The sequence below is a fragment of the Mobula hypostoma genome, chromosome 3 (genome assembly GCF_963921235.1).
Source record: "Mobula hypostoma chromosome 3, sMobHyp1.1, whole genome shotgun sequence".
NCBI lineage: Eukaryota > Metazoa > Chordata > Chondrichthyes > Myliobatiformes > Myliobatidae > Mobula > Mobula hypostoma.
The window spans coordinates 122,695,460-122,720,840 of NC_086099.1; the positions used below are offsets into that span (position 1 = coordinate 122,695,460).

Genomic DNA, 25,381 nt, shown 5'->3' on the forward strand with positions numbered 1-25,381 from the left:
AGCTTTGGACTTTATTCCCCGGAGTGTGGAAGGTTGAGGAGATTTGATGGAGGCATACAAAATTATGGATAGGGTGAGACTACAACTAGAGGCTGTGGGTTAAGGGTGAAAGGTGAAACGTTGAAGGGAAACTTCTTCATTCAGAGGGTGGTGAGAGGGTGAAATAAGTTGCCTGTGGACGTGGTGGATGCCGGGTCGACTTCAGTATTGAAGAGAAGTTTGGATAGGTACGTGGATGGGAGGGATGTGGAGGGCTGGGGTCAGGGTGCAGGTCGACGGGTCTAGGCAGTTTAAACTCGGCATGGACCAGAGGGCTGAGGGGGCTGTTATTGTTCTGTGACTCTGACTCAATAAAAGAACACACAAAGGAACTGAATGATGTTTAATAATGAAAGAAAAAAGGTTTACCTATCTGATTTACCAGTCTATTCAAAGTTATGTACATCATTGAAATCCGTCATTTGATTTTCATGCCTGATGAAAACACAGATTTCTTACACTTTCTATAAATAATCTTCTGCTTAATATCTTGTTTATACAAAATAACAAAAGAGCATTAAATTAAGCAATAAGATACAGTAGTTTACACACAATATTGCACTTCAGTTAAAAAAAAATCCTTTGGTTTCTCTGCAACACACACAGAACGCTGGAAGAGCTCAGCAGGTCAGGCAGTATCGATGGACAGGGATAAACACTCGATGTTTTGGGCTGAGACCCTTCAGCATTGGTTTCTGTTGCTATTGGAAACAGTACCTGAGGCTCAGTATGGCTTTGCGTTTGAATGCCTGGGGCAGAACTGTGAAGCAGTCAATACCGCTTCCCGATCTCACACAGAACTCTCCTATCAGTCTACCTGCGGACCATAGGAGACTGTAAACTGAAATCAGAGGTGCAAAGGGAGTTGGGAGCCCTTGTGCAGGATTCCCCGAAGGTCAATTTGTAGGTCGAGTCAGTGGTGAGAAAGGCAGACGCAGTGTTAGAATTCATTTCAAGAGGACTAGAATATAAGAGCAGAGGTGTGATGCTGAGGCTTTGCTCAGATCACGCAGGGAGTATGGCGAGCAGTTTTGGATTCCATATTGCAGAAAGGATGTGCTGACAATGGACAGTGTCTTGAGGAGGTTCACAAGAATGATCCTGGGAACAAAAGGGTTAATGTATGAGAACCACTTGATGGCTCTGGGTCCATACACACTGGTGTTCAGAAGAATGAGGAGAGGTATCAGTGAGACCTATCGAATATTTAAAGGCCTAAACAGAGTGGATGTGGAGGGGATGTTTCCTTTGGTGGTGGGGTCTAGGACCAGAGGGCACAGCCTCACAATAGAAATACGTCCATTTAGAGCCGAGGTGAGGAGGGATTCCTTCAGCCAGAGAGTGGTGAATCTGTGGAATTCATCGCCACAGCGGCTGTGAGGCCAGGTCACTGGGTGCACTTAAAGCAGAGATTGATCGGTTCTTGATCCGTCAGGATGTCAAAGTTTACAGGGAGAAGGCAGGAGCATGGGATCAAGAGGGATAATAAATCAGCCATGATGGAAAGGTGGAACAGACTCGATGGGCCCAATGGCCAGATTCTGCTCCTATATGCCTCATGGTCTGATGGCCTTATTTCACCAAGGGTGGAATGGAAGGGGGCAGATTCTCTCAGAGGAAACATTTAAGGTTGTTCTGTTTCAACACCAAGCCACTCTAAGGCATGCCTATTGAACTGTGGTGCTCGATATCTTGTCCAGTAGACCCATCTCCAATTACATTAAGTGCTGTTCGCCATCCAAAGGTGAGGTCCTGTCAGTGCGTCACACTGTCGTTTCCTTGGAGATGGGCTGGTACACGGCCTGCATCCTGGAGGCCAGGGTCTGCTGCAAGTCTGCCAGGAGGTCGGATTTTACTGCCTCGTCCATCAACAGCTGCTGGAAAGACTCCTGCTCCAGCAGGGACAGCAAGTTCTTCAGGAAGTAGCCAATGCAGTATGAGACCAACTTGGATGCTCCGGCGACCTGCAGCGAACAGGGCTAGAGCTTTACAGGCAAGAAAATCACAAGCATTGTGCCTTTCTGGCTTTACAATAGAGAGTTCCACCCCTCCATTCATTTACATTTGCACAGAGAAGCAGCAACCATTGTTGGGGACCCCCGCCACCCAGGTCCTGCTCTCTTCTCGCTGCTGCCATCAGGAAGGAGGTACAGGACCTCAGGACCCACAACCACCAGCTTCAGGAACAGCTATCACCCCTCAACCATCAGGCTCTTGAACTAGAGGGGATAACCTCACTCAACTTCACCCACCCCAAACTGAACTGTTCCCACAACCTCTCACTTTCAAGGACTCTTCATCTCATTGTCTGGATATTTATTTTTTTTACTAATTTGTTTTGATTTGTTATTTCTTTCTATTTACTCTGAATCTCAAGGTGACATACATGCAGTTTGATTTACTACAGCTCTCTGAGATACAGTCATACAACACAGAACATTACATCACAGTACAGGCCCTTCGGCCCACAATGTTGTGCTGACCTTTCAAACTACTTCAAGATCAATCTAACCCTTCCCTCTCACATAGCCCTCCATTTTATATCATCCGTGTGCCTATCTGACTCTCCAATGTCCCTAATGTATCTGCCTCTGCCACCACCCCGGCAGAGCATTCCACTTACCCACTATTCCCTGGGTGAAAAAACATACCTCTCACATCCCCCTATACTTTCCTCCAATCACCTTAAACCGACGACCTCCGGTGTTGAGTCAGTAATAAGGAAGGCAAAACATTATATACAATATGGAAAACTACAGAACCAAACGGGCTCTTTGGCCCACGATGTACTGACCTTTTACACTGGGCAAGATCAATCGAACCCTCCCTCCACATCGCCCTCTATCTGTTTATCATCTACATGCTTATCTAAGAGTCATGGAGTAAAATAAAACAGGCCCCTCAGCCCAACTTGCCCATGCTGAGTGAAATACCGATCTCGGCTATTTGTCCACATCCTTCTAATCCGTTAGTAGGAAGACATAGAAGCAGAATTAGGCCACTCACCCATTGAGTCTTCCCCGCCATGCCAGCCTGGCTGATTTATTAAACCCATGCTCCTGCCTTCTCCCCATAACCTTTAACACCTCGACTTAACCAAAAACCCATCAACCTCCACTTTAAATATACCCAACCACTTGGCCTCCATAGCCGACTGTGGCAATGAATTCCACAAGATTCACCACTCTCTGGCTTAAGAAATTCTTTCTCATCTCTTTTCTAAATGGATATCTTTCCATTTCGAGGCTGTGCCCTCTGTTCCTAGACTCTCGCTCTATAGGAAACATTCTCCCCACATCCACTCCATCTAGGCCTTTCAATATTTGATAGGCTTCCAGCGATGACAGCCCCAGAGCCTTAAAACGCTCCTCATATGTTAGCCCTTTCATTCCCAGAATCATTCTCATGAACCTCCTCTGGCCCCTCTCCATTACCAGCACATCTGGAGCCCAAAACTGCTCACAATACTCCAACAGTGGTCCGAAAGCCTCAGCATTACATCTTTGTGTTTATACTCTAGTCCTCTCGCAATGAATGCTAACATTGCATTTGCTTTCCTCACCACTGATTCAATTAAACCTTTAGGAAATCTTGCATGAGGACTCGCAAGTATGTTGCACCTCTGAATTTTCTCCACGTTTAGAAAATAGTCTACACCTGTATTCTTTACCAAAGTGCGTGACCATACACATGCCTATACTGTATTCCATCTGCCACTTCTTTTCCCATGCTCCCAATCTGTCCAAGACCTTTTGCAAACTCCCTGCTTCCTCAACATGACCTGCCCCTCCACCTATCTTTGCACTGTATCACCTGCAAAATTGGCTACAAACCAATCAATTCCATCAGCCAAACCGTTGGCATATAACATAAAAATCACTGACCCTTGCGGAAATCAACTAGTCACCAGCGGCCAGTCAGAAAAGGCTCCCTTTCTTCCAACTGTCTGCCTCCTGCTAGTCAGCTAATCTTCCATCCATGCTAGTATCTTTCCTGTTATACCACAGGCTCTTATCTTGTTTAGCAGCCTCATGTGTGGCTTCTTTCTATCCTGAAATCTTATTCCCAAGAACGAAGAAGATTGAGGGGAGGTTTGATAAAGGTATGCAAATTTATGAGGATAAATGCAAGCAGGCATTTTCCCACTGAGGTTGGGTGAGACCAGAACTAGAGGTCATGATTTAAAGGTGAAAGGTGAAATAGTTAAGGAGAATATGAGGGGAAACTTCTTCACTCAGAGGGCGGTGGGAATGAGGAACAAGCTGCCAGCAGGAGCAGTCGACTCAGGTACGATTTCAGCATTGAAGAGAAATTTGGATGCGAGGGGAATGGAGGGCTATGGTCCACGTGCAAGTCAATGGGACAAGTAGCACAGGTTAGATGGAACGAATGGCCTGTTTCTGTGCTGCAGTATTCTATGGCTGTATGACTGTCAGCCTATAAAATGGTACCTATGTAGCGAGTTCTCCACATGGCGTTGAACTCCACCAAAATTAATCCTTTTACTTCAAAGAATACCCCATTAATCGTTAAAGCATTCCTGAAGATTACCTCAGGATGCAGCGCGTTATGCAACTTGGGTATCAGCGTGAGGTAGGGCTGACCTCACCTTAGCCCTTTGATAGGTCTTGGAGCTGTCAGCAAGGGTCAAATCTCTTGAACACATGGCTTCGCAGTGATGCATAAGCGATTCTAGCTTGAAGAGGCTGGAAGCTGAGAGAACCTGGAACAGAGACGGAGAGGTGAGTAGGGCAAGGAAGAACCCGGAACGGAGACAGAGTACGGAAGCTCCAGCCAGGCAAGGGTTAAAATGCTTCCAGTAAGATGTCACGTGTTTCATGGCAGCAGCTCCTCAAGGTCCAACAAATGGTGCAAACATTTGTCTTAAAACTTTTCTCGTCATCACAGAATCTCTGTGGAGATTCTACTGGCTATTAATATCTGCATTGCTGTAGTGTGATTGGTCACTGATTATGCAAAGTTATTACCCTACAACCAGCAGACTCCTGAACCGGTGTGGATAACTTCACCCACCCCAACACTGAACTGATTCCACAACCCACTGTCCCACTTTCAATGTCTCTACAACTCATGTTCTCTGTATTTCATATTATTATTATTTGTTTTTATTAATTTGCATAGATTGTCTTCATTTGCACGTCGTTTATCAGTCTTTGTGTGCAATTTTTCATTGATTCTATTGTACTTCTTTGTTCTACTTTGTTAATAAATTTACTTTGAACTTTGAATAAGGAAATGAAACATATGCACAAGAGATTACCAGTTGGTCAGTATCTGTATCCACTTGTTAACTTCTGTGTAAAAATGGCATTTTCGTTCAGACTTCAGAAGAGTTTGGTGACAGGGGCCAGGCTGATCTCCTTGTGCATGAGTACATAAAGTGTGGCTGAGGATTGTCTGCGAGTCATCAATAGTCCGGCGACGATGAGTAATCTCTCTACATGTCCATCATACCCACTCCATCTCTTACACTCTATACCCACTCTAGTCATCTCATTCCAAAGCACATGTACCATAATTCATTCCACTAAAAGCATCTAATCTAATCCACTCCAAGAGAAATCGAGAAAACACACGTAAATCTACCCCTCGGCTGTGGATTATTTCCTATGCCCCACTCACATCCATCTCATTTCTTCCAAATTCAAAGTAAATTTATTATCAAGGAATATGTATGTCACCACATAGTGCCCTGAGACTCATTTTCTTGTAGGCATTTACAGGAGAATAAAGAGATACAACTGAATTTCTGAAAAAGCATACATCGGCAAAGATGAACTAACAACCAATGTGCAAAAGAAGACAAATTGCGCAAATGAAATATAAATAATAATTATAAAAATAGGCCTTGAAGGTGAGTCTGTAGATTGTGGAATCAGTTCAGTGTTGCGGTGAGTGAAGTTATCCTCTCTGGTTCGGGAGCTGAGGGGTAATAACTATTCCTGAACCTGGTGGTGTGGGTCCTGAGGCTCCTGGTGATAGCAGTGAGAAGAGAGCACGGCCTGGATGGTGTGTGTCCTGGATGATGGATGCTGCTCTCCTGTGGAAGTGCTCTGTGTAGATGTGCTCAATGGTGGGGGGCTGTGTGATGGACCGGGCCGTACCCACTACTGACAGTCGGCTTTTCCCGTTCCTGGGCTTTGGTGTTTCCACACCAGGCTGTGATGCAGCCAGCTGGGATATTCTCCACTCCGCATCAATAGAAGTTTGTCGAGGTTTTAGGTGACATGCCAGATGGATCTTCGCAAACCCTTCAGAGAAAGTAAGGTGCTGCCCACTTCCTGACATTCCTGCTCTCCACTACCAGTCCTTAACTGACAACTATCAGCCACCCACTCTGAGGAGTGTGTCATTTCCAGTATGTCTATATTGAATATCACCTTCCCACCCCACCAACACTGCCACTATAGGAGTGCCTCGATTCGTCGTCCTTGACTGATGCTACTTCCCTGCCCACGGTAACGAACTTGGTGCACAGACACGTCAGTTCACATTACGATCTGACTGAGGATGTGGATAAGTATGTCTGTGTCTTCTGACAGCTCACCACTTGCCAAGTGGCAGGACACTCGGGAAGAAGGGTGCGAGTATGACCAATTTGAGATGCACAGGAGAGAAGAGTTTACCTCCAAGGCTCTGTTTTTCCTGATATCCAGTCCCTCTGTTCCTCCATTGTAAATATACCGAACCAAACACTGTGGAGACATCACAGATTTAGATAAGAGTTCGTGCACAAGGCTCCAATAATAAATGGCAAGTGAAAAAAATCATTTCTCCAAATGCAAAACTTCCATTTCTTTCACAGGTTTGGTTATTACAGAGACCTTTATAGCCAGGTATTACTGGTGTGATATAGTGTTGACATTTCTACAACGGGTTTGGTTATTACAGAGACCCTTATAGCCAGGTATTACTGCTGTGGTATAGTTTGTTGCTATTGTGTTGAAAAATTGTAGCCTACACACTGGACATCATTAGCTATGCAAAAATCAAAATGGGATGAGGAAAGAGAGAAAGAAAGAGAGAGAAAGGAAAAAGAGAAAGATCAAAGAGAGATTAGCTTTATTTGTCACCTATACATCGAAACATAGGGTGAAATGTGTCATTTGCAAACAACACATCATGCTGAGAGCAGCCCCCAAGTGTTGCCCATCATTCAACACCAACAAAGCAAGGCCACAACTCACTGATCCTAACCCGTATGTCTTTGGAATGAGGAAACCAGAGCACCCGGAGGAATCGCACACCGTGACGTGGAGAACAAACTCCTTACAGTGACGGGAATCGGTGATCGCTGGTGCGTTAAACCATAGCACTCTTATGCTACTGTGCTGCCTCAGTTATTCTTACTTTGTTGGAGACCATAGCAACTAAACTGCACACTGTCACCCGTACAAATTCAGAATGAGCTGGACACCCAGCCATTCACCTTTGGTGAAGATGATAGCAAATAACAGCCAGGAGTATCAGGGAATCATTTCCAACAAACATCTAAAACATGTCACCTAACCCTGTGCCAAACTTCTGGAGATGCACAGTGGAGAGTATCCTGACTGGTTTCATCATGGCCTGGTATGGAAATGCCAATGCCCAGGAGCGGAAAAGCTGACAGAAAGTGCAGGATATAGCCCAGTCCATCAAAGGTACAGCCCTCCCTATAATCCAGCATTCATTTCAAGAGGTCTAGAATACAAGAGCAAGGATGTGATGCTGAGGCTTCATAAGGCACTGGTGAGGCCTCACCTTGAGTATTGTGAACAGTTTTGGGCCCCTCATCTTAGAAAAGATGTGGTGGTATTGGAGAGGGTCCAGAGGAGGTTCACAAGGATGATTCCAGGAATGAAAGGGTTATCATACGAGGAACGTTTGATGGCTCTGGGTCTGTATTTACAGGAATTAAAAAGGTTGAGGGGGATCTCATTAAAACCTTTTGAATGTTGAAAGGCCTAGACAGAGTAGATGTGGAAAGGGTGTTTCCCATGGTGGGAGAATCCAGGACAAGAGGGCACAGCCTCAGGATAGAGGAACGCCCTTTCAAAACAGAGATGTGGAGAAATTTCTTTAGCCAAAGGCTGGTGAAATTTGTAGAATTTATTACCATATGCACTGTGGAGGCCAAGTCGTTGGGTGTATTTAAGGCAGAGATTGATAGGTTCTTGACTGGACATGGCATCAAAGGTTATGGGGAGAAGGCCGGAAAATGGGGTTGAGGAGAAGTGAAAAAAAGATCAGCCATGATTGAATGGCGGAGCAGACTCGATGGGCCAGATGGCCTAATTCTGCTCCTATGTCTTATGGTCTTATCTACAAGGAGCGCTGCCACAAGAAGGCAGTATCCACCATCCAGGCCATGCTCTCTTCTCCCTGCTATCACTGGGCAGGAGGTACAGGAGTCTGAGGTCTCACACTACCAGCTTCAGGAACAGTTATTACCCCTCAACTATCAGGCTCCTGAACGGGTGCGGATAACTTCACTCACCCCAACTCTGAACTGATTCCACAACCTACAGGCTCACTCACAAGGACTCTACAACTCACGTTCTCAGTTTTATATTTGCACAGTATGTCTTCTTTTGCACATTGGTTGGTTGTTAGTCTTTTGTTTATGTGTAATTTTTCATAAATTCTATTGTATTTCTTTATTTTCCTGCGAACGCCTGCAACAATATAGATCTCAGAGTAGAATATGATGACATATATGTCCTTTGATAAATTTTCTTTGATGTTGGCACTTTCAGACTGATCATCTCTACCAAGGGAAGGTCCCTCAATGCTAACCTGAAGCATCTCCGTGTTAGAGGTGTGGGAGAACTCGCAAATAATGGGTTCATTATCTGAATCATGTTTCAGTTATAAACAGAGTTAGTCACAGGATGGCATTGTTGCAGTAAGCGTCAATCTTACCCGTTCATCGATAGCCGCTCCCCCATGGGAGGTGGGGATTGGCCCGTGTGAGGAGCACTGCAGCCCATCCCACTACCTGTCGCTTCGTTGATGATGTCACGGCGCTGGTAGAGTTTAAATCCAGTGTGCAGTAACCGCACAGCCTCTTTTCACTCACCTGGTCACCGCGGGCTGAGGGTTGTGTTATTGTGGGAACAGTAAACAGTGGGGGGGGGGCGGTGCTGTAAAGAGGGTCTGTGCACACACTTTAGGTAAGTATTTATCACAGTGTGTATGTTTAGTGTCTGTGCATATATAGTTAACAGACTTATCGGTAGTGAGTGTCTCTGTCCCAGCTCACCAAACCCGTGAAGCTGATTTCACCCCACAGACATGAACCAGATGCACTAGGATTTTGTCCGTGGGACAAGATGCATCAAGTGCCCAGGGAGTTAGCTGTCAATAAACGTGAGATTAACTTGCTACCCTTGTTTTATCAGAAATTTGCATAATTTCCTGTGGTTACCTCAAATGTGTCGTATGCTACATCCTGGATCTCGATTGGGTTGCTGGCCTTGTCATCAACAGAAGGGCAGGCTTCAATAAGCATTCTGAACCTTAAATGTGACCAAAAATTAGAATTATGTAAGAACCACAGAAAGATACAGCACAAAATGCAACCGGTGTTGGCTCTGTGGTGGAGATGTGTACAGTAAACAGCAATAGAATAAATCTATCTCTCAAATAACGTGAGCAGCAGAAGTAGCCCTAACCCCCAATCAAACAAATTCTGCTCAGGGAAGCTCTCCCATTGAAACCCCAATGTTCCACTTCAGGGAAGCTCTCCCATTGAAACCCCAATGTTACATTTCAGGGAAGCTGTCCCACTGAGGTTTAGTGTTATAAGCGGGCTGAAACTCCTGAAGTCAGGTGGCAGATCAACTGATGATCCCATTGGTGATAGCACAGGACAGTTAACATCTTAGTCCACGTGTATTTTCAATTCAATTCTATTTCACATACACAGTTCCTTCCCACATTCATCCCTAAAACCGTCATACACTGCAGCATTTCTCGGTTTCCCACCCTGACCAGCCTTGTTTAACTAAGATAGAGCATTACAGCACAGTCAGGGCCTCCAGCCCACAATAGTGTGCTGACCTTTTAACCTGCTCCAAAAATCAATCTAACCACACACAGGCGGGTGTGCGGGTGGAAAGGATTTTCCTGTTATTTTTTTGTTGTGTGATGTGTTCTGTTTTGTTGTGCTCGTCTGAGCAATGTGGGCGTGCTCTGTTGGAGCCCGAAAATGTGGTGCCACTTGCCAGCACATCCTCGGTTGTGTTGGTTGTTAATGCAAAGGACGTATTTCACTGTATGCCATAAATTAAACTGAATCTGAATCCCAATTTCTTTTTTTTTCATTCTTGTGCCCATCTAAGAGTCTTTTAAATTTCCCTGTTGTACCTGCCTCTTCCAGCACCCCTGACAGTGCAGTTCACGCACCAAGCACTCACTGTGTAAAAAGCTTATCTCCCTGACACCTCCCTCATACTTTCCTTCAATTGCCTCAAAATTATGTACCCTATTAGCCACGGGGAAATGGCACTTGCTCTGCTTTCTATCTTTGCCTCTTACCATCTTCAACACCTCTATCAAGTCACCTCTCATCCTTCTTCACCCAAAGACAAAAGCCCTAGCTCACTCATCTTTTCCTCAATAGACATACACTCTAAATCAGGCAGCATCCTAGTAAATCTCTTCTGCACTCTCTCTCTCTCTAAAGCTTCCAGATCCTTCCGATAATGTGACTGGAAGTGAACACTATACTCCAAGTGTGGTCTAATTAGGGTTTTATAGAGCTACAGCATTACCTCACGTCCATTTCACCATGGAAGTTCAATCCCTCTGCACTTCCCACTCACCCCAGGGTGAGCTGCCACGATCACACCACTCTCAGAGTGGAGGAGCAACCTCATATTCCATCTAGATAGCTCCAACCTACCTTCTGCTAATTCCTTCCCCTTCCCCTTCCCCCTTCTTCTATTCCCCACCCTGGCCTCTTACCTGCCTATCACCAACCCCTGGTGCCTCTCGTTCCTCCCTTTCTCCCATGGTCCACTCTCCTCTCCTGTCAGATTCCTTCTTCTCCAGCCCTTTACCTTTCCCACCCACCTGGCGTCACCTGTCACCTTCTAGCTTATGATCCTTCCCTTCCCACTCCTTTTTATTCTAGCATCCTTCTCCCTTCCTTTCCAATGCTGATGAGTGGTCTCAGCAAGAAATGTCAACTCAAAGCCATTTTCACAGCTGCTGCTGAGTTCCTCTGACACCCTGCGCACTGGGCTGACATCTTTCAGCATCTTCCTCAAACAGAGACCCTGAATGCCCCCAGTATTCCTCTTGGCTCCAATCATGGTCTTCACATCGGTGTCACCATGGGAGCTGGTTTGTGTCTGAGCTCTTCCTGCTCCTTTGTAGGCACTGGAGAATATTCCTTGTTTCAGTGACTACTTGTGTCTCATCTCTCACCTCTTTGTCTGGTTTGTCAAAGGCCACATCAGTGCAGGCTCTACCGGAACAGGGCAGTTTCAGCAACTTTGCTATCTTAGTCCTTCTCTCAAACTCAGATAGTCTATCTCCAAATTTCCCCTTCTTTCTTTTCCTCAGCTTCACAAAAGTCGCAACAATCTGTTGACTTGAGCCCAACATATCAACGTAATTACATGTCCGTAGCTATACTTCTTTCGGAGTTTGGGAGGAGGTTTGCTAAGTCACTAAAGACTCTCACCAATGTACCGTGGGGAGTATTGTAACGGTTTGCTTCACCGCCTGGTATGTGGGGGAGAGGGGGTGGAATAACTGCACAGGAGCAGAGAAAGCTGCAGAAAGTTGTAAATTCAGCAGCTTCTTCATGGGCACTAGCCTCCCCACCATTCAGGACATACAGTCATAGACCACTACAGCACAGAAACAGGCCCTTCGGCCCATCTAGTCCATGTTGAACCATTCATCTGCCTCGTCTCATCGACCTGCACCCAGACTATAAGCCTCCATACCCCTCCCCTCCATGTACCTGTCCAAATTTCTCTTAAGCATTGAAATTGAACCCAGATCCAACACCTGCACTGGCAGCTCGTTCCACACTCTCACCACCCTCTGTGAAGAAGACCCCCCCCCATGTTCCCCTTAAACATTTCACCTTTCACCCTTAACCTCTAGTTCAAGTCTCACCCAACCTCAGTGGAAAAAGCCTACTTTACCCCTGTCTATACTTGTCATCATCCTCTCCTCTCCTCAATCTTCCAACGGCGATGCCTCAAGAAGGAAGCATCCATCATTAAGGACACTCACCGTCTAAGACACCCCTCTCTCATTTCTATCATCAGGGAGCCTGAGGACCCACACTTGATGTTCGGGGAAGAGCTCCTTCCCTTCTGCCTGGTGTGTGGTGCGCTCTTACCGTGGTGACGCTGATGTCAGCAGCTCGCGATCGCCATAGAAAGGTTTCCCGCCCACCAGGAAGGTGACGTCTGAGCACTCCTGGTTGTTCAGAGGGATGGTTTCTGCAGGAGGAAACAGAGAGGGTTAAATTCTCGTGAACTTCCTCTTCCAGTGCCAGCTCACCCTTTCTCCGAAAGGGAGACCAAAGCTGCTCACAATACTCCATATGCAGTGTAACCAATAACTTAGACTCTCGCATTGCATCCCTGCTTTTGTGTTCTAGTGCTCTCGAAATAAATGCTTACACTGTGTTTCCCTCCCTTACCACCGACTCCACCCGCAAGTTAACCTTTAGGGAATCCTGCACGAGGACTCCCAAGTGCATTGCATCTTTGATTTTGGAATTTTCTCCCCATTTAGAAAATACGCTACACCTTTATTCCTTATATGCATGACCATACGCCTTGCTACGCTATATTCCATCTGCCACTTCTTTGCCCACTCTCCCAATCTGTTTACTTCCTCGTTCTATCTGACAAGACCTCACTATGACATCCTTGCTGTCGCCGAACATCGCATTTGCCTTCCTTCGTAAAGTAACAGCAAATATTCGGGATTGAAAGTTTGTCTCCGATCGAGCCCACAGACAAAGCCTCTGATTCTCACCGTCTGGAACCCTGAGCTTCTCCTTCAAGTCCTGGATCACAGGGATATGGTAGGGTCCATAGCAGTGAGTGAAAATGGCAGCCAGCTGCCGAATTATAGCATCGTTCTGAAAAACAAGGTACAAAGACACATCACAACACGTCATTCAGGTCTGAGGTCAGTTAACCAGCTTTCCATAGTTATCATTTTGCTAAGAACATGCAGAACATAGAACAGTACAGGTCCTTTGGCCCACTATGTTGTGCTGACCTTTTAACCTACTGAAGATCAATCTAACTCTTCCTTCTGACAGAGCTCTTCATGTTTCTATTATCCATGTGCCTATCTAAAAGACTCTTAAACGTCCGTAATGTATCTGCCTCTACCACCACCCCTGACAGGGCATTCCACACACCCACCATTCTTTGTAATAAATAACAACTTACCTCTGGACAAGCCCCAACCCCAAACTTCCCTCCAATCTCCTTGAAAATATGCCTCCTCATTTTAGCCATTACAGTCCTGTGAAAAGGACTCTGAATGTCCACTCGATCGATGCCTCTTATCATCTTGTATACCTCTATCTCACCCTCCTTCACTCCAAACACTCATTCATTCTATCCTCATAAGACAGGCTCACTAAATCTCCTCTACAACATGATGATATGGCTTTTAGAACCTGACCTATGCATGCTTTCATCGCCATCCTATTTATCCCTGTTCAAAGTTGAAAATGATTTTTTTATTAAAGTATGTTTATGTCATTATATACAGTAGATTCCTGTTAATTGGGCCATTGGTTACAGTAACTAAATTGAGAAAGTAACCAGGATTCCCTTCATTTAGTTGGTACACTATGCCTCTCGATTGGGACAAGAGACTGTCGCCAAACAGCTTCCAACTAGGGACAGGCTTGTGGTCATTAAGACACTACACCGAGCATAGAGCAAACAGTTTTTAACTAGCGTCAGTTATGTGTGTTTGTGCTCAGTGGTTTTTGTCACTGACAGTCGGTGAGAAATAAGCAGGAAGAACTGTTTTGCTCGCTGCAGTTTCAAACATTCAGACTTGGAGATGCCGGAAACAGATGGGAGTGAAAATAGAGCAATTTCACTACTTCAACAAGTCAGGAACTGCAAAGAATTTGAAGGTATCAACAGTCACCTTGAATGTTATAATGAAAATTAAGATTTGGAGGATGCAATCATCAACAGTATTGTTTGAAGGCATTCTACTACCTGCACTAGGCGTCTGAGCAGGTTTTGTTCATTTACAATCAATCAAAAGAACACAGTAGTGTACACTGGATGAATTTCTCCATTGATAACTATTAGGAACTAATACACAGTTTTATAGAACTGTAGTAGTATTGGCAGTGTTCTAATTTGTTCCGTATTTCATTCAAATACATAATTACTCACTCAGTTAAACAGTAGTTTGTCTTCTTTATACCTTTTTGACTATTTCCATAAAACTTTGGCTAAATGGGGCAGCCACTTAATTGTGCCGAAATGTTACTGGCCCCGATGTATTGCAATTAACCAGAATACACTGCAGTATCTTGAGATTTACTTCTTTGCAGGCATTCACAGTAAAACAACAATTGAACCAGTGAAAACCCATGCACAAAGACTGACAAGCAACCAATACGTTACTCTCGCTGTGTTCAGGACACGATGGGCTCGAACCCCAAGGTGCCTCTGTTCACTGACATTCCTTAGTGCCCTACCTGTGTCTGTCACACCCTATCTGACTTCCCAAGGTGCATCAACTTCCCGGGAAAAGTAGAATTGGAATGAGGTAACTGGGTAGATTTGTACAGGCCTAGACAAGACCCACCTTGCTCAGACGGAATACGTTAAACATGAGGGGCAGAGGCCCTCGGAGATGAGGTAATGGGGTAGATTTGTATGGGCCTAGACAAGACCCACCTTGCTCAGACGGAATACGTTAAACATGAGGGGCAGAGGCCCTCGGAGATGAGGTAATGGGGTAGATTTGTACAGGCCTAGACAAGACCCACCTTGCTCAGACGGAATACGTTAAACATGAGGGGCAGAGGCCCTCGGAGATGAGGTAATGGGGTAGATTTGTATGGGCCTAGACAAGACCCACCTTGCTCAGACGGAAAATGTTGAACATGAGAGGCAGGCCCTCGGAGATGAGGTAATGGGGTAGATTTGTACAGGCCTAGACAAGACCCACCTTGCTCAGACGGAATACGTTAAACATGAGGGGCAGAGGCCCTCGGAGATGAGGTAATGGGGTAGATTTGTATGGGCCTAGACAAGACCCACCTTGCTCAGACGGAAAATGTTGAACATGAGGGGCAGAGGCCCTCGGAGATGAGGTAATGGGGTAGATTTGTACAGGCCTAGACAAGACCCACCTTGCTCAGACGGAATACGTTAAACATGAGAGGCAGGCCCTCGGAGATGAGGTAATGGGGTAGATTTGTACAGGCCTAGACAAGACCCACCTTGCTCAGACGGAATACGTTAAACATGAGGGGCAGAGGCCCTCGGAGATGAGGTAATGGGGTAGATTTGTACAGGCCTAGACAAGACCCACCTTGCTCAGACGGAATACGTTAAACATGAGGGGCAGAGGCCCTCGGAGATGAGGTAATGGGGTAGATTTGTACAGGCCTAGACAAGACCCACCTTGCTCAGACGGAAAATGTTGAACATGAGAGGCAGGCCCTCGGAGATGAGGTAATGGGGTAGATTTGTACAGGCCTAGACAAGACCCACCTTGCTCAGACGGAATACGTTAAACATGAGGGGCAGAGGCCCTCGGAGATGAGGTAATGGGGTAGATTTGTATGGGCCTAGACAAGACCCACCTTGCTCAGACGGAAAATGTTGAACATGAGGGGCAGAGGCCCTCGGAGATGAGGTAATGGGGTAGATTTGTACAGGCCTAGACAAGACCCACCTTGCTCAGACGGAATACGTTAAACATGAGAGGCAGGCCCTCGGAGATGAGGTAATGGGGTAGATTTGTACAGGCCTAGACAAGACCCACCTTGCTCAGACGGAATACGTTAAACATGAGGGGCAGAGGCCCTCGGAGATGAGGTAATGGGGTAGATTTGTATGGGCCTAGACAAGACCCACCTTGCTCAGACGGAAAATGTTGAACATGAGAGGCAGGCCCTCGGAGATGAGGTAATGGGGTAGATTTGTATGGGCCTAGACAAGACCCACCTTGCTCAGACGGAAAATGTTGAACATGAGAGGCAGGCCCTCGGAGATGAGGTAATGGGGTAGATTTGTATGGGCCTAGACAAGACCCACCTTGCTCAGACGGAAAATGTTGAACATGAGAGGCAGGCCCTCGGAGATCATCTCCTCGCTGTACACATCCTTTAGGCTATCAAATTCTTTCAACAGCTCCAGGGTGACGGAGCAGCGATGCTGATCGTACGAGGTCTTCAGGGACTTCTGCCACGAGTGTACAGTCCATGGCACACCTAGAGTGAAAAGAGACACGCATCAGAGCAGAATACACTGGAGCAGTATTAAGCCATTCGGCCCATTGAGTCTGCTCTGCCACTCCATCATGGCTGATTTATTAGCCCTCTCAACCCCATTCTCCTGCCTTCTCCCCATAACCTTTGACCCCCTTACTAACCAAGAACCTATCAACCTCCACTTTAAACATACCCATTGACCATCCACGCAATCAATTCCACAGATTGAACTCCTCTCTGTCTGACTTGGATCCACTCCAATTTGCCTACCATCACCGCAGGTCAACACAACAGCAGATGCCATCTCGTTGACTCTTCACTCTTCACTCTGCTCTGAAATATCCAAACAGTGAAGATGCATAATTCAGGACGTTCTTCATTCTCTACAGCTCAGCATTCAACGTTCTCAGCCCCACAAATCTAATCTTCAAGACCTTGGCCTCAATACCTCCTTGTGCAATTGCATCCTTGATTTCCCCACTTGCAGACCTCAGTTTCGATTAGCAACGTCTCCTCCATGATCTCCATCAGCAAAGGTGCACCATGAAGTGCGTGCCCTGCTCTACTCACTTTACACTAATGACTGTGAGGCTAAGTACAGGTCCAATGCTGTATTCAAGTTTGCTGACAACACTACTGTCGTTGGCTGAATTAAAGGTGGTGACGAATCAGCGAAGAGGAGAGAGACTGAAAGTCTGGCTGAATGGTGTCACAAGAAGAACATCTCACTCAACGTCAGCAAGACCAAGGAGCTGATTATTTTCAGGAGCAGAAAACCGGAAGTTCATGAACAAGTCCCCATCAGGAGATCAGAGGCGGAAAGGGTCAGCAATATTAAATATTGCTGTATTGGCCTAATTATTTAATGCTACTGCGTAGTGCCTTTGGGATGATACCTGTTGTAGATATTACTATTGGACAAATGTATACCCTGTTCATGTGCTGTAGCCTTTCAATTTCCTTTTTTAATTCAGTGTATTTCTAGTGTTTTTCACTTACTGATTTCTGTATGTTATGTGTGTTTGGAATGGCTCTATCTATTAAATAAGTTGCTCTTGCTTGTTTATCCTGTATTATTATATCTGGACGGTTATTATGGATTGTCCTACCTGTAATAACGGATTGATTGTAACATAATTTGTAGGACTCTGACTCTAAATCTGGACCAGGCTTGTATTTATAGTAAGATATGGTGTCATTTATGAGTTTGTATTTTCAAGCAAGATTTTGGTGAATGATGTTTGCCACTTGTTTGTGCCTGTGTAAGTAATCAGATTGAGTTAAACTGCTAAGGGATCCTGTTTGGATTTTTTTTTTCTCTTGGCATTTTCTGAATTTATTGTCTTGAATTGATCAGTTTTTTATTATTTATGTTAATATTTTTGTGTTAATCACCTGGTCCTGTATTGCCACAAGGAACCCCTCTGTTTCTGCAAAGAATTCTCATTATTATTAATTATTTTTTCTTTTACTTTTGTATTTGCACAGTTTGTTGTTTTTTTGTGCATTGGTTGTTTGCCCATCTTGTTGGGGCAGTCTTTCATCCATTCTATTGTGTTTCTTGTAATTACTGTGAATGCCTATAAAAAAATTAACCTGGTGTTGTATATAGTGACATATTTGATAATATCAAATATATATATATACATATACACATATTTAATGTATTACAAAATATGTATATTATTGATATTATTATCAAATATATATACACAATCAGAATCTTCCAAATGCCCATCAAATGCTCCTCAAAAGTTAACCCTTTCATTTCCATAGTTATTCTTGTGAACCTCCTCTGGACCCTCTCCAATGCCAGCATATCATTCCTTAGATAAGGGGCCCAGAATTGCTCGCAATATTCCAAACTCAGTCTGACCAATGCCTTATAAAGCCTCAGCATTACATCCTTGCCTTTCCGTTCCCGTCCTCTTGAACTTGTGCAAAGACCCGTATTGTACCTCCCCAAGAGCACTGAAATCCAGTCAATGCCCCAATTTGTTCCTGATGCAAAAATAATCAGCCTATTTTCAACTGCAAGATGCACAAGGTACTGGAGGAACTCAGCAGGTCAGGCAGTGTCTATGGAGGGGAATAAACAGTTGATGTTTCAGGCCGACACCCTTCATCAGGACTGGAAAAAAAGGGGACAGAAGCCAGAATAAGAAGGGGAGGGGAGGGGAGGGGGAGAAGTACAAGCTGGCAGGTGATAGGTGAGACCAGGTGAGGGGAAGGGGGCTGAGTGGGATAGGGGGAGGGGGAAGTGAGAAGCTCGGAGGTGAAAGGTGGAAGATGTAAACGGGTGACGAAGAATCTGATAGGAGAGCTGGGTGGAGCATGGGAGAAAGGAAAGGGGATACGGGAGGGGCAGCAGGAGATGGTGATAGGCAGATGAGAAGGGAAGGGGTGAGAAGAGAGCCTGAATGGGGCAATGGAAAAAGAGAGACAGTGTGCCTCCAATATTGTTAATTTTCAGAAGTTCAAACATGATGCAATGGAAATTTTAGGCCAGTGCACACATATTTGTTTCAGTGTTTTCTACTTTGTTACGAAGTTCCTTCATATGCAGTGAGGTGTTCCATTATGTCCTGCTAAAGGTTTCTTTTTAACTAAAGGTCTTCTTCTCTTGTTCTGCTGTGGAAGTCCTCAGACTGTACCACCCTACGGGGAGGTCGTGCAGATAGGCGCAGTTCCAGCCAATACCAGCAGAGGCCGCCAACTCATCACATTTGGGCTAAGCCCTCCTTGCTCAGTAGGGATTTTTCAAACTTTGCACCAAATAGGCCCGTCTAGCCCTCGAGCTGCACCATCCTGTAATTCTCCGATATAATCCTAGCCTAATCGAGGCACAAATTACCTATTAACATAAATTGGACTAAGGGAGAAAACCAAGGCAACTGGAGGAAACCTACACATTCCATGGGGAGTACACCTACAAAGGACACTGGGATTGAACTCTGAGTTGTAATAGTGTCACACACGGCACCCTTGGTCATATTTGGCTATGCCTGCTGCTTTACTGGAGGTGCTCTGACAACAGACCACAGAGGAATTAGGTAAAGAGAGAATCAGTTCAGGAACGAGAGCTCAAAACCGCCAATACCCTGGGAAGTTGTGGCAAAGAGCGACACGTACCCAGCCTGTGCAAATCCATGGTGATGTCGAGATAGCCGTACTCAGCACTCTGGTACAGGGCATCCTGCAGCACTCTCCTGCGGGCTTTGCTACTGCGATTCAGGCCAAAGCTCGCAGCCTGAGGCTTGCTCAGCCCCGCTCCCTCGGCAAGAATGTCCTCCAGGGACACAAAGTCGGTGTTCACGGTGTCTGGCTGCGAAATGAGTTTCTGAAGCACGTTCCTGAGTAACAATTAAAAGGAACAAAGAGTGAATAGCAGTGAAAACTATGCATGGCAGTCTGTGGTTCGATCTTCACCGTGACTGCCAACTGCCTACAGTACAAACATCCCCAGTTATTCGTAAACACAAGAGATTCTGCAGATTCTGGACACCCAAAGTCAATGGTGGAGGAACTCAGCAGCATCTATGGAGGGGTTACGACGGATTCTACATTTTGGGCAGAGCCTCTTCATCTGGTCTGAAAAGGAAGGGGGAAGATGCCAGAATAAGAATGTGGGGGGAGGGGAAGGAGGACAAGCTGGCAGGTAGGGTGGCCAACTGTCCCGTATCAGCTGGGACATCCCATATATTGGGCTAAATTGGTTTGTCCCATACGGGACCGCCCTTGTCCCGTATTTCCCCCGGCTAAGGTAGAGCGTTCCTATGAAACCTTTCGTGCCGAAATGGTGTAAGCAAAGAAGCAATTACCATGAATTTATATGGGAAAAAAATTTGAGCTTTCCCAGACCCAAAAAATAACCTACCAAATCATACCAAATAACACATAAAACCTAAAATAACACTAACATATAGTAAAAGTAGGAATGATATGATCAATACACAGCCTATATAAAGTAGAAATAATGTATGTACAGTGTAGTTTCATTGAACAGAATCGGGTAGATTAAGCCCATTCAAAACACCTTTCTCTGCAAAGGCCCAGTAAGATCCTAGCCCACCTCTGTCACATAACAAAGCTCCCAGGTAAAATGTACTCTCTGCTGCACCTTCTCACTTTGCAAGGCTTCCAGTGAAAATACACTTTCCTTTACACCTCCCATAAAATGCATTCCCTTCCCAACATGCAGTGCTAATCTGGCAATATGGGGCGGCATAATTTTAAGGTGATTGGGGGAAAGTGTAGGGGGATGACAGGGTTAGGTTCTTCCACACAGAGAGGAGTGGATGTGTGGAATGCACTATCAGGGCTGGTGGTAGAGGCAGATACAATAGGGACATTTAAGAGACTCTGTGATAAACACGTGGATGGTAGAAAAATGGAGGGGTAGATGGGAGGAAAGAGTTAAGTTGATCTCACAGAATGTTAAAAATTCATTGTAAATTTATGTCCTCATTGAGAATATAATCAAGGTACGTATATGTCACCTTGAGATTCATTTTCTTGTAGGCATTTACAGGAAAATAAATAAATAAATAGAATTTACAAAATCAGAAGACTGACAAACAATGTGCGAATTAAAAATAAATGAATAATACCGAGATTGTGAGTTGAGAGTGAGTCTCTAGGTTGTGGAATTGTTCAGTGCTGGAGTAAGAGAAGTTATCCACACTGTCAGGAGCCTGATGGTTAAGGGGTAATAACTGCTCCTGAACCTGGTGGTGTGGGTCCTAAGGCACCTGTCCCTCCTGCCTGATGGTACTCGCAAGCAGAAAGCATGGCCTGGGTGGTGGGGGTCTTTGAGGAAGGCAGCGCTCCGTGTACATATACTCAATGTTGGGGATAGCTTTTCCTGTGATGAATGGGGCTGTATCCAGCACTTTCCATTCCTGAGTATAGGTATTTCCATACCGGGCCATTATGTAACTACTCAGGACACTCTCAACTGTGCATCTCAGGAAGTCTGGAAAAGTTTCAGATGGCATGCCAAATCTGCGCAAACTTCTGGGAAAGTAGAGGCACTATTGTGCCATTTTTGTAATGACATTTCGGAGTGTCCCAGGGCAGATCCTCTGATATGTTAACGCCCAAAGGTCCTCACCCGTGCTGCAGTGATCTACGTTCTGTATGTCCAGCCGATTTACCTGCGTCCGTGGGCAGCAGCTTGACTGAAGGGATTGGTGATTCCATGCATTGACGTAGCCACGCCACTTTTGTCCATGGTCCCAGCCAGGACATCGGCTCCCTTTTGCAATAAATGGCAAATGAGATCAAAGTGACCTGAAATTGATAAAGGCAAGGCAAAAATTAGAGAGGATCTGTACAGTGAGGAGATCCAGATAGGACCTGAATGATGAGGAGATCCAGTGAGGGTCTGAACAGACAGCAGATCCAGAGAGGATCTGTACGGAGTGGAGATCCAGGGAAGATCTGAACGGTGAGGAGATCCGGAATGAGAGAGAGTTGTGAAAAGGGGGCATAGCATCATATTTATAAGGAAAAGGTGTGATTGGAATCAGAATTGGTTTATTATTGTTGCATGAACCGAGATACAGCAAACAGCTTGTCTTGCACACTTTTCATACAGATCAAATCATAACGCAGTGCATTGAGGTAGAACAAGGTCAAACAATAACAGAATGATAGAAATATGGAGTGTTATGTGGGAGGGAAGGGTTAGATTGATCTTAGAGTAGGTTAAAAGATCAGCACAACATTGTGGGCCGAAGGGCCTGTACTGTTCAGTGTTCTAATGCAGGATAAAGGGTAACAGCTGCAGAGAGGTGCTGTAGTCAACGATAAAGTACAAGATCATAACGAGGTAGACTATGAGGCTAAGAGTCCATCTTATCATACAAGAGGTCCGTCCAAGGGTTTTGCACACTGTGAGATGGAGAAGGGCACTTTATAGAGACTGATGAAGGGAAGGACTTGTTATCCTATATTTTAGCATTGAGATACTGTTTAAAAGAGAAGGATCCCCTGTTCCACTTGTTGTTCCATACTTTAACATCGATGTACTATCTACTAGAAAAGGACATCTTGCCCAGCAATATCATCAATTTAGTGCCTCGGTAAAGCACTGGCTGGCTGGTGGCACAGTGATATCAGTGCCGGACTCCGGAGCGAAGGTTCCCGAGTTCGAATCCAGGTCAGGCCACCCCCGAGCACACTTTCCATCCGTGCCGGGTTGAGGGTCGAGCTAGCCACTCAGCCTCGTAAAATATACAAGGGTCGAATCAGGAACGTTCATAACGTGACCTGGTTTATCCTGACACCACGTGGAAGACAAGAATGGCTGGTACGACGTGCTTAAAAAAAACCCACCCCAGACACTCTCTCTTCTCCCTTCTCCCACCAGGCAAGATACAAAAACCTGAAAGTACGTCCCACCAGGCTAAAGGATGTGGGTCTGAGTTGAAGAGAAATTTGGATGGGAGCACCTATGGTCTGAGTACAAAATAATGCTTTGGTATGGACTAGGGTACTGAAGGGTGTCTCTGTGACTCCCAGATATGGACTAGGGTACTGAAGGGTGTCTCTGTGACTCCCAGATATGGACTAGGGTACTGAAGGGTGTCTCTGTGACTCCCAGATATGGACTAGGGTACTGAAGGGTGTCTCTGTGTCTCCCAGATATGGACTAGGATACTGAAGGGTGTCTCTGTGACTCCCAGATATGGACTAGGATACTGAAGGGTGTCTCTGTGACTCCCAGATATGGACTAGGATACTAAAGGGTGTCTCTGTGACTCCCAGATATGGACTAGGGTACTGAAGGGTATGTTCAATGTCTCTGTGACTCCTCAGATTGTAATCATGTGAAATAAAAAACAATGTTTTCCATATTTATGTAAATCCTTGTGGTCTTGCCCTTTAGATGTTTAACTCTAATTTGCATGGGATGATGTCTGGGGTGTCCGGGGAAGGGCAGCACCTCCGGTGAAATGGCTTGTCATGTCCATTCTGGGGCAGCTCACTTACCTTTGGGTCCCCGCCGGACACTCAGCCCTCACCTGTGGCTCTCAACCGCTGTCTGCATGCGACAGCGGCCATAACCTGTTACACCTGGGAATGCTTCAACAGGTGAGAGTGGCCAGCAGGTGAGGTAGGGAGATGCCTGTCCTGGCATGAGGTCTACAGTGAGATCCAGAGGAGCGAGGGGCATGACGGGGCACAGAGGTTGTTGTCGTACACCACGACCAAGCAAGACCCTGGTCACGACGACTACTCATCCCACTGGACCCTGACCTCTGAGGTCACGAGTGGAACCACTGCAACAGCTTCTCCACCTTCAAAACTCTCCTGCCAGATTTCTGGTTATTGTCCGATATGACGGACAACCACCAATTTACATGGACAAAATGCTGGAGGAGCTCAGCAGGTCAGGCAGCATCTGTGGAGTTGACGTTTCGGGCCGAGGCCCTTCATCAAGACCGTTATTCCCTTTCAGATGCTGCCCGACCTGCTGAGTTCCTCCAGCACTTTCTGTGCGTTGGTCTGGATTTCCAGCATCAGCAGATTTACACAGCATGTACTTATTGTTAAAGTCCCAGTCCCTTTTCCTCGCGTTAGCACCGCCATTGCTTGGCCATTGTGTACCTGCTGCAGCCGCGAGCTGTAGTGGCGTTTCCGACCAGTTTTCCTCGTTGACCCCTCCTTCGACGTTGGCCCCTGCGTCCAACAGTAGCTGCAATGTGAAAGAGGGGAATGTACAGAATTCACAGCAAGAATTTAGTTCAGCTTGCCTCTGTCCCACATGAACCCTCTCTCAATCTGATGTCTATATTCTAAGAAAAAACTCTTCTCAGGCTTCCATCTTCATCAGGGTTGATGCCTGGGCAAGTCTAGCTCGGTGGAATTCATACCCCCATCGTCCATCCCTCCTGATTGGTTAAGTCCTCATCCAATCAGATTTCTGTTTTCCCACCTTGTTTACAATCCAATTCCAGTTCTTACTTCGAGCGAGACCTGCGTCTTTGTTAAAATTCTTTTCCTCTAGTTTTATTACAATGGCTTCCTTTACCAGGCAGTCACAAAACGCACTGGGCGGCACCAGGAGTTTTGTGCTGGTAAAGTCAATCCTCTGGTCATTGCAAACGCAATGTTCTGCTACCGCCGATCTCTCTGGGTAACCCAAACAGATACACCTCCTATGCTCCTTGATGCGGGTTGATGGTCTGCCGTATTCGCTGCTCCACATTCACAGGAAATCCTGTGAATTTGATTATACACGAGGTGGGAGAGCGGAAACCTGATTGGATGAGGATTAACCAATCAGGAGGGACGGACGACAGGGGTATAAATACCAACTGACTAGACATGCCCAGGCAACATCCGCGATGAAGGTGGCAGAGTTTGACATCAAACTTTCTGTTAAAATCGATACCCGTACTCGTCTAGAAGCCTGAGAAGAGGTTATCCGTAATATACTCCGGGAAAGCACCAAATCCTTTTTCTATGTTCTATACTCAGTGGCCACTTGATGAGGTACACTGGTACACCTGCTCATTATTGCAGATATCTAATCAGCCAATCATGTGGCAGCAACTCAATGCATAAAAGCATGCAGACGTGGTCAAGAGGTTCAGCTGTTGTTCAGACCAAACATCAGAATAGGAAGGAAAGTGACTTTAACCATGGTACCACACAGGGTAACTTGGGTGTCTCTGAAATTGCTGATCACCTGGGATTTTCATACATAACAGTCTCTAGAGTTTACAGAGAATGGTGCGAAAAACAAAAAAACAAATCCAGTGAGCAGCAGTTCTGTGGGCAAAAACACCTCGTTAATGAGAGAGGTCAGAGCAGAATGGCCAGACTGGTTCAAGCTGACAGGAAGGTGACAGTAACTCAAATAAC

At 45.7% G+C, this 25,381-nt stretch overlaps 1 protein-coding gene across 3 annotated transcripts in view; it reads right to left on the reverse strand.

The window, feature by feature from the left end:
* Positions 1-389: 389 nt before the first annotated feature.
* LOC134344235 (ankyrin repeat and BTB/POZ domain-containing protein 3-B-like) overlaps positions 390-25,381 on the reverse strand; it is a 73,938-nt gene continuing 48,946 nt past the window's right edge. Inside the window, exons 8-17 of one of the 3 annotated variants that reach the window (XM_063043694.1) lie at positions 24,122-24,209; positions 21,664-21,799; positions 19,640-19,860; positions 16,332-16,507; positions 13,054-13,159; positions 12,407-12,509; positions 9,470-9,560; positions 6,687-6,755; positions 4,649-4,762; positions 390-2,003 (exon numbers count right to left, since the gene is read on the reverse strand). In XM_063043694.1, coding sequence (XP_062899764.1) covers positions 1,803-2,003; positions 4,649-4,762; positions 6,687-6,755; positions 9,470-9,560; positions 12,407-12,509; positions 13,054-13,159; positions 16,332-16,507; positions 19,640-19,860; positions 21,664-21,799; positions 24,122-24,209 — 1,305 coding nt within the window. In that variant the 3' untranslated portion in view covers positions 390-1,802. Of the gene's footprint in view, positions 2,004-4,590; positions 4,763-6,686; positions 6,756-9,469; positions 9,561-12,406; positions 12,510-13,053; positions 13,160-16,331; positions 16,508-19,639; positions 19,861-21,663; positions 21,800-24,121; positions 24,210-25,381 lie in introns of all 3 variants that reach the window. The other 2 variants (XM_063043697.1, XM_063043695.1) reach the window with 2 other exon arrangements.